The sequence below is a fragment of a genome, unplaced genomic scaffold (genome assembly GCF_019419815.1).
Source record: "Pyrus x bretschneideri cultivar Hongxiangsu unplaced genomic scaffold, Pyrus_bretschneideri_v1 Contig10, whole genome shotgun sequence".
NCBI classification, from domain to species: domain Eukaryota; kingdom Viridiplantae; phylum Streptophyta; class Magnoliopsida; order Rosales; family Rosaceae; genus Pyrus; species Pyrus x bretschneideri.
This window is the reverse complement of record NW_025999391.1, coordinates 1,013,575-1,023,736: the sequence shown is the minus strand read 5'-3', so window position 1 is coordinate 1,023,736 and position 10,162 is coordinate 1,013,575. Positions and strand designations below refer to the sequence as shown.

General features: G+C 38.1%; 1 protein-coding gene across 1 annotated transcript; it reads right to left on the bottom strand.

The window, feature by feature from the left end:
• Nucleotides 1-4,574: 4,574 nt before the first annotated feature.
• Nucleotides 4,575-7,272, bottom strand: LOC103932383. Its single transcript, XM_009341963.3, has one exon. It carries the CDS (start codon nucleotides 6,568-6,570, stop codon nucleotides 4,624-4,626), a length of 1,947 nt encoding a protein of 648 aa, XP_009340238.2. The 5' UTR covers nucleotides 6,571-7,272; the 3' UTR covers nucleotides 4,575-4,623.
• Nucleotides 7,273-10,162: the final 2,890 nt, after the last annotated feature.

The following is a 10,162-nucleotide window of genomic DNA, read 5'->3' as shown; positions in this document are numbered from 1 at the left end:
TTTAAAGTTTGATGAGTTCATGTATAATTGTTGGAGAACAAGAAGAAGGTGATACGGGTGAACCAATTAAGCATATTGTAGACGCTTTAAGGCCACGATCTAGGGTAAAACCAAAATCCGATCAAATATAGGTCACCTACTCTAAGACATAACTAACGAGCAACAACGCAGATTTAGGATCACATCAGACATGTAAATAGGAGACAAAAAAGACCTAAAATTTCAGTTAACTGCAGAAGAACTGAAGAAGACATGCATGGCTTCCAAGGATCACAAGGCAGCAGTCGTCTACTCTCAGCAATCAAGATATACTAGCTATTTAGAACGTATATTGTGAGAGCAGGGACGCTATATATAGTGATTAAGGTTTTAAATTAGTCAAGAGGATTCACCAAATCACCATCATATCAATTAGTGTTGACATCAGGGCATGTATTTTTGTAATTAAAAGGTTTTATTTATTTATTTTTATTTTTCAAATTTTCAGTTTTGATTTGTTTAAATTTTACTTTTGACTTTTAAAATTGCAGCTCATTGATTTAGTGTCGACATCTCATGGAATTAGTGTCGACACCATGGTGGCATGTATATTTTGTAATTTATTCATATCATTTATTTTGGAGGTTATGGGTGCTTCCATTTTCAGATTCAATAATCATTCCCAGGTTGCTCTGGTTATAAAGGAAATAATTGTTGTAATTAGTGTATAATATTTGTTTACTTGAGAATTGCTAAGAATACTCTATTTCAAAAATGAAACTCTTCATGCACTCTCTGCCACCTCGTATGTTTTGGAACATTATTTTTTAAAATTTTGGTGCGAGAATTAACGTTAAATTGTGAAGTGACAAAGAATCTATGAAAAATCACACTTCAAAAGAATCTCTTTAGCATTTCTCACCTTATTCTAGTCTAGGTCAATCCCTCGTATTGAGAAGACTGTCTAACTTCCCACAATCTCTTTGTTATCTTATAGGTTAGGTTCATTGTATGAAAGATGTATTGGTGTGCCTACTTGGATATAATCCTTGTACGGGTGAAAAACATATACCCTCAAGATTGGCGGCAAATCTAACCGCCTTTTTTACTCACTTTGCACGACAACTAGTTTGTTGCGCAATAGCACTTCATGGGGCGAAATTAATTTCGTCGCGTAGACTTTATGCGACAACAAATTCGTCACATAAACATTGAAGCGACAAAGGACATTGATTTTAAGTATTTATTTTTAATTATGAAATTTACATAAACAAAGTATATTGTCCATGTTTAAATAAACTTCATAATTACAAACAAATACTTAAATTCAATATTTAATCTTAGAATTAAAAACTTAATTCGATTAAATTAACCAAATTAATCAACTAACCAATTAAACTAAAAATTTAATCCAAATACATAACAAAGAGATAATTACAAACATCATCCTCAAATACATAAATTTAAAATATAAAAATATGTTATTTGTCCATAACGCTTAATTAACACTTCTACTCCACTGATCCGTGAGGACTGCCACTGCCGGTAACACTTCTTGAACATCTCATCGATAAACTTCATCAAGTCTTGGTTCGTAACTTCAATAATATAGTTATATTGTTACAAAAAAAAAAAAATTACAAATTATTCATTATAATATTCTATTTAACAAAAATAACTCTTATTTTACTAATCCACACTTACTGATAATTCATCTAGCCTAGACTTCTTCAGTCCTTCGGCACATCACCCACTTCGTAGAACAGTTGATCCGCACATCATGCATAAACTCCACACATCTCGGCATACTCATTCCTCTCATATCATAGTAAAAGATTCACTTATGTTGTGCACTCCATTCGAGTCCGTACCGACGCTCTCCTAGTTTTTATTTTTTATTTTTTTAATCTCCAGAAACAAACGTAAATTTTAAAATTAAAGTAAGTAATACATATCTAAAATTGTTTTTTTTTATTCCAAAAATATAAATATTAGATTCATGTAAATTGAATTTTTACCTTTCCCAGATCCTTCTCCCTCGAATCACTTAGTTGTAGGAGCATCGGAATTGACCATCTCACCAAAATTAAAATAAGAGGGTTTTGGGATGAAGAAAATGGGAGGAAATTTAGGGTTGTGGGAAAATAATGTGAAAAAAGTGATACTGAAATTGTGCTTATAAAGAAACCGTAGGACTTCGTGTGACAAACATTAAATCAAGTGTTTTGGTCCCAAAAACTTGCGTGACGAATCATTTGCCGCATAAAATACGTAGTAAATGTAACATCCCACATCGCCCAGGGGAGTGATCCTTAAATGTATATTCTCATCCCTACCTAGCACGAGGCCTTTTGGGAGCTCACTGGCTTCGGGTTCCGTAGGAATTCCGAAGTTAAGCAAGTAGTGCGCGAGAGCATTCCCAGGATGGGTGACCCATCGGGAAGTTCTTGTGTGAGTTCCCAAAAACAAAACCGTGAGGGCGTGGTTAGGGCCCAAAGCGGACAATTGTCATATCCCGGTCCGAGGTGGATTACTTCCTGGACTCACTCCACCACCGTAGCATGATATTGTCCGTTTTGGGCTTACCATTCCCTCACGGTTTTGTTTTTTTGGGAACTCACGAGCAACTTCCCAATGGGTCACCCATCATGGGATTGCTCTAGCCCCCTTCTCGCTTAACTTCGGAGTTCCTATAGAACTCGAAGCCAGTGAGCTCCCAAAAGGCCTTGTGCTAGGTAGGGATGGGAATATCCATTTAAGGATCACTCCCCCGGGCGATGTGGGATGTTAAATATGACAACTTCAACGCACACCGACCATTTCAGAGCCCCTTTACATGACAAAATATTCGTCGCCCAATGTTTACTTGAAGTGTTTCGTGCGACGAATTATTTGTTTACCTTTGCGCGACGAAAAGTAAATATCTATTTTCTTTTGCCTCAAAAACAGTTTCTTAAAATACTAATGTCATCAAACTTTGCAATTAACTAACTTTTCCAAGTAGCACAGATTAGCAAATCTGTGCTAGTTGAAGAAAGTAGTTGACTCCAAAGTTTGATGACATGTCAATAATAGTACTTTAAGAATCTATTTTCAAGACGAAAAAAAATAAGTACCTAAAGTCCAAATTAAATTCTTATTCCTAATAAAATATATTTTTTTAATGATATTGTCAACAAATACATGCGTAATCTTTGTCTTCTTTTCCAGATACTCCTCCCTCACACCCATTACACAGACCACTGGTGGAATCGACCATCGTACGAACTGGGATATGAGGGATTTGGGGCAAAAGAAAATGAGGGGAAATAGAGGATTTTAGGGAAATTGATTTGAGTAAAAGGGGGAGATAACCTGTCAATTTATACAAACTAGAGGAACAATGTTTTTCAACTGGCTTTTAGTATACATATAATATCTTAAAAGATGTAACGATTGACATGTTAGGTCCATATATGTATGTATACATATACACACACACATGTAAAATTGTATTTTGGTTTGGGTTCAACATCCTTTCTTTAACAAAAAGCCAAAACAAATGTGAATGTGTAAGAATTTTTCAGTTTTATTGTTGTGTTGTCATGTGATGTTACAATACCTATATTGTAACACGTACTTTATTTATTATTTTTATAACTTCGAATATAAATTCATCGTCCACCTATGTTATAAATAGGAATTGACAACACGATATCGATGGCGGTGGTGTTAGGATCGTAGCCAAGACCTTTTCAATATGCAGCAGGGTGAGGAGACAACAAGATCTCAAGGTGGTCGCATACGCATTGAGGCAGCATTTGGTTGCTTTTATACATATACAAGATCTCTCGTTGTACCAATGACTCCATATTTTTAAATCAGAAGTTTCCTGACATCATCTAATATTTCAAATCAATAGACTGTCTAACATCGTCTTAATATTTTCCTATCTTATCTTTTGGGTCCTCATATGTTTTGTAAGACAAACTCTGCCACCAGAAGAATGAAAAACTGCACTCCCTGCCAATTCCAACTGTAGAATTCACCGGCAAAAAAAAATTACTAGAGGCCGGAAGTGTTGGCAAAACAACAATATATATATATATATATATATAGTACTATATATCTATATATATACATATAGTACTTATATATATACACATACATACATATATATATATATATAGTACTATATATCACAATCGAATAAAAGGAACAACGATTGACTTTATATATAAATGAGCAGCATCTGATAATTCAATTAAAATAATTCAGTAACGGATTTCGCAGATAGAAACTTGCAAACTTGCAGCGTCCTTGAAATATAATTTCACCTGTACTCATGCTTGCAGTTCTACCGTCGTAAATTTAATTACTTGGATTTCCCCAATGTGGAAAAAAGAACGCAAAAGAACTCAAACTACATTACACCTCTGACAGAAGTTTCAGTTTGAACAATGAAGAAACTTGAAAAGAAAAAGGACCTAGAAACTAAAATGCAGCGGCTAGCGCAGGCAATTCGGCACCCTGAACCCTAATTCACATAAATATGTTATGTACATCTTCAGATAACGAAGAAACAAAAACAAAACAGTTAACACTGAGATTAAATCTTTTTTGGCTATATCCCCTAAAAAGTTAATATTGTACACCTGGATTACATCAATAAAATCCTCTTGATCCTCTAGACTGATAAAGCTCCAGCCTACTTTTAGCTTCCGGTAACAATTGTTCGACTGATTCATCATTCGCCAAATGAGCCTGCTTCGTCGACCACTCTAGCACAATTAGTACCTCCTCCTGAGCAAGCGTCTCGCTATCCGGAATATGCAGTGCAATGTAGCACAGCAGAATCAACGACGGAATCTGCACTCCGGATTCCCCAAAGTAAACCAGTTGAATCAGATGCTTGGTTCCCCCAGCGTCTATAATCGCTTTACAGTGATTTACGTGGAGGAAATTTTCAGTGCATGCAAACTTATTCAGTGCAATCACAGCCGCCGTAGAAATACTCGTTTCTGTTTCGTCGAGCAGCTTCACCAATGGGCCAATGAATCGCGTCTCTGTCGCTCTGAAAGTTCTTGCTAAGTTTCCGATCGCTTGTATGCACGGTTCAAGCAGGTCGGAGTCTGCCTTTTCGACTATTTTCAGAAGCTGCTCGACCACGGCTTTACAGGCGGGGGATGTTGGCTTGAAAGCCGACCGCCTCAAGTCCGCACTCTGCTCAGCCACCGCGGTTATCTCCATCAACGCCTTGGCCGAATTCTGCTGAACGTCCCAAGAACCTTTTTCTAGTAAAACTGCGAAACATAAAAGCGCTCTTGACTCCGTGATGCTGCCACAAATACTCGCATTCCCCTTGGAAAGCTTCCACAGCGCCCTCGCCGCCATTGCTTTCATCTCTGCCTTGGTTTCGGGGTCCTCGTACTCCCTCCCCTTGATGCTAGCCCCGGACAGTGCCACATGGTGATTGTGTGGTCTCGCAGTGTGGTGAGTTGGAGGTGGATGATGAAGGTTCTGGTGATTGCTATTCTGAGTTGGCTTCCCTTGGCCATGACCAGAGTCAGGGGGAGTCGAACCCTGATTCTTCATAGTCACTGCGCTATTCACAAGATTCTGCATCTGACTAAACGTGTTTTGATTCCCCGTTATAGGGTGTGTCGTCTGATGCTCGGTGTTCTTGCTGCTCCCCATGACAATCGAGTGCAACGACATTTGTTGCTTGCTCGGTATGGCGTACTTGCTATGCTCCTGAATCGTCTCAAAAGCGAGATGACTCACGAGCAATCGGATAACATTGTTTTGGGCAAAAGGGTCTTGGCATTTCGGATGATTCTCTGCCATTTCGGAGACCGCCCAGGCGACAAGCGCCTGGACTTTCATGTTGCCTTCTTTGAGGATTTTCGCAAAAACTGGGCAGACTCCCGCGTTCACAATCTGTTCGACGCTTTCGGGGTCCTTTCCTAACAACCCAATTGCCCTGGCTGCGCTCTCTTGTCCTTCGCTTCCTCCTTCCTTCAGCATCTTCAGCAGCGGAGGCACCCCGCCTTCCTCAATAATCAGCCTCCCGTACCTGTCGTTGTCTTTTGCTAACGACACTAGAGAAGCTGCCGCATCCGATCGCTCCTCCATCGAGCCAGTGTGGAGGGTCGCAATCTGTTCCCAAATGAGGCAGAGTATGGGCTCGTTGGAGGCGATCGGGGGAAGCCCCAGATACTCGTCATCGCGGTCGTCGGAGGAGGCTGAGACTCGGAGGAGCCACGACACGTCTCCAATGTTGTTGTCGAGGGACTGACCGATCCTTTTGAACGAGCCGCTGGGGATGATGGTGAAGATGCGTTGCATGAGGCCGGTGGCTCGGCACTTGATGACGAGGATGAGGGCCTTGTCGAGGGCTTGTTCCGTATCGTCGATGATGCGACGCGTGGGGCGCTCGTAGAGATCGTTGCTCGCACGCGCTGCCTGGCGGAGGAGGCCGGCGAGCTTCTCGGTCTTGGATTTGAGCTCCATACACTCTTGTTTGTTTGATTGTGCCTCGTCGGCGGCCTTGCTCACTTGGTCCGCCAATTGTATTGGCCTTGCCAGGATCTCCTTCACAATCGCCGCCATGGCCAAGGCCCCCCAAAACCTGAAACACCTTCAAACTGAAGAAACCCACCTCAGAAAATCCCAATCAGAGATGGGTTTTTGTCCTTCAACAATGTCAACAATGCAATGCGATTCTTCCTTTAATCATCGTATATTCATGTTTATTTAATCAAAACATTAACGTAACAATGGGATCATTTTTATGGCAGATGGAGTTTCTTTGGTGTTCCGGTAGGGAAGATTATGGATGCGTTTACATTCCCAATTGTGTATCAGTGATGGTGATGGTGGTTTTGGGGGTGGAAGAGGAGGGTGGCGCCACCGGTACGAGGAGGAGGAAGAGGAGTTAATTGTTACGGTGAAACGGGTTTTTCTCCAACTTACAAGTGAAAAACCTACAATTCATGTTGACGTACGTTATATATAGCAAGTGAATATTGATTGGTCTAAACTCTCTTTGGATTTATTTATCCAAGAAAAAACTCACTCTTGGATTTTCAAATAATATTTTGTTACATGAAGTTGTCCATAATATACAGTATTGCATTGTCGAATTGTATTATGACAGATGCATATATACACCCATGTAGCAAACATTTTCTCTTTTGGATTTTTCACTGCCGATCAAGGTCTTCTTTTTAAGGACTTGTGAAGACCTTTTTTATATGAACCATTAGATTAATCTAACGGTAGCAAAACTGATGAGATTATATTATCCTGTTACATCTAAACAAAATGAAATGCAAATAAAAAAATAAAATAAAATAAAAAAATCATGCCGTCGGCAGATTTCGTAGAAATTATAGAACCAGTATTCGAAATCGAAACGATCTAGTTATCGAGTCAAAAAAGCAACAAATTGTGAAGGTTTTTTCTTTTACAACAATAATAGTCAGGCTCCATAATTTGGTAAATCCACCACCACCTCCCCTTTCCTTGATCAAGGCTGATCCAAACTGTGAAGTTTTTTTTTCTTTTCCTCCTTTTATTTTCTGTTTAATCTTTGTGTTATTTCCTGATGAGAGAAGGAGAAGATAATTGTAATCCATAACAGAATCTCAGATGCAATGCAATGCTAGATCGATCAATGGATGTGAAAGATTTGAGATTAATTAAGGAGTAATGATTATGGAAGAATGAATGCCAGAAATGACAAAAACAAGAAAGAAGAGGAGAGGAAAAGGGAAGACGAGGGAGAAGAAGACATGGCTGTTCTCCCAAGTTCGAGGATCCTGCGAAATTTGAAATCACGGCCTGTTCTCCCTTCAACCTGAGAAATCTGAAGTTGTGAACGGTTGGAGAACAATTTAGAAACAATAAAATAACAGAAATACAGAATCGAAATACTTATATTTTATTATTTAAAAATACTTGCAATACAGAATGCAATTACACAATAATTACAAAAAAATTAAAATGATACTAACTTGAATGAATTGAAGGTAGAGGCTAGCGCAAACGCTATGTCATTCGAATAGTATTTCCGTCTCACTCGTGTGCTTGTGGTTCTACAATGTCTGTTTGACTAGGATACAACTACCTAATTCTACAACTCGCACTGGATTATAGAATTCTAGTGAATTGCTTTATGTGTTTACTCTTTGGAAATTTTGTACGGAAGATAAGGAGGAAGAAAAGATGATCTTTGATGGAACTGAGGGCTCTAGTTATATAGGCTATTTCATAGCTCTTCAAACATCTTTTGGATGTATCTGAAGCTATACAACTCTTTCCAAAGAGTTGAACGTTTTTAATTAATTTAATTTGAAATTAAAACTAATTGATCAGATTAATTTTAATTCCTTGGCCCCAAGGCCCAAGGTCCTTGTCTTGATTGATTAATATTAATATTATAGTATAATCATCAAGCCTAATCCACACAATTAGTGGCCCAAACCTCAATCCTCATTCTAAACGGTCCAAGTTCTAATTACTAAGAAGAAGGAATAAACCTATATAAAGGTTAGTGAAAAACCATTGTTGCCCGATGTGGGACAAGAGGGATCTCAAAACTCCTACAACCCTATTTTTGTGGAGTTTCATTTTGTTTAGGTGTAACATGATTATATAATCTTATTAGTGTTGCTACCGTTAGATTAATTTGATGGCTCATATAAAAGACGTCTTCACAAGTCGTCAAAATGACCTTAGGAGAGCAACTTTGTTCGCCCCATAGCGCTATGGATGTTTGTAACTTTGTTGTGGTTACTATATGTACATTTGTTTTCTTGACACCTCTCTCAATGTGTATGTACATTGTGGCATACATCTTATCAATTGTATATGTAACTATGAGTGTAGCAGTCTCTCTTACATAATAAAATAAATAAATTCATGATTAGATACAACATGTTTCACCTAGGATTTTCTTGTAAATATACAGCCATATATCACCTAGTGTGGGTGTTTGTGTGGGGGAAAAAATCCAAGGTGTACCTACAATATAGGACAGGCGTACCACCAGTTAAAAATTGGCATGAAAGGTGGTGAATGATAGCAGAGGCAAACTGTTCTGGTTAATCTCCTTGCAGTTTGTTGGGATTATGAAATCCGTTCGTTCCTGCTAGCTACAGGCCATCACATGTAATCTATGGAAAGCGCGATGAAAATTCCAAAAAGGCCAAGGCCAAATTGCATTGCATGATTCTCTTGTACGTGCTCTACTCGGACTAAGGCAATGCCATATGGACACAATTTACATACATGGATACGGACTCTACTAGTCGATCGTATAATTTTGCTTTGGTTATCATCACAAAGAAAACTAGCTACAATTATTTACGTACGTGTTGGAAGTTACTGCAGATATGAGAAAAAAAAAAAGAACAATGATTATGAGAGAGAAAAGAGTTTGTGATAAAATATGTGATTAGTGGCTTTAAAAGTGACTCTTGGAGCATCAATTTACCGAGAGAAGCTAAATTCAGGGAGTTAAAACTTCTAGACAAAAAAAAAAAAGAAAAAAAAAAAGAAAAAAAAAGAAAAAAAAAGAAAGGGGTGTTGTAAATGAATTTTTCTTGGACAAAGGAGAGCTAATAGGGGTACAATTTTGTAGCAACTCCTTTCAAATCTTATAGAATAATATTAGAGAGACAAAATTTGGAGACAATTTTGAAAACAAAAAGATATGGAAGTTGATGATTGATTTATTACTTAAATGTTGATAAATGTGTTTATTTCTATTGGTGACACATCATTTAGTTTACAAATTTAGTATTGCTAGCATTACTCATTCCTATATCTCAGTTGATTCCCCCTTCACACACTCCCCACCCCCCTTCATCTCGGTTAAAGCATCAACAAGCTGTAAATACGACATTTTCCGGGGTTGCTACAAAAATAAACATGTATTTACTCATTCTTATATCTCAGTTGATTCCCCCTTCACGCACTCCCCACCCCCCTTCCTCTCAATTGAAGCATCAACAAGTTGTAAATACGACATTTGCCGGCGTTGCTACAAAAATAAACATGTATTAGCTACCCGTTATACGCTATAACTGGAGAGATGCTCTTATGTCGTATGGGCTTTTATTTATTTATTTTTATTTTTATAAATTTTTTTTTAATACAAACATTGAATTATAGAACTTTCCTCTTCATCCTTCTTCTG

Bases quoted from the DNA above. Each gene is read 5' to 3' on its own strand.
- LOC103932383 (XM_009341963.3), bottom strand. From the start codon at position 6,570: ATGGCGGCGATTGTGAAGGAGATCCTGGCAAGGCCAATACAATTGGCG.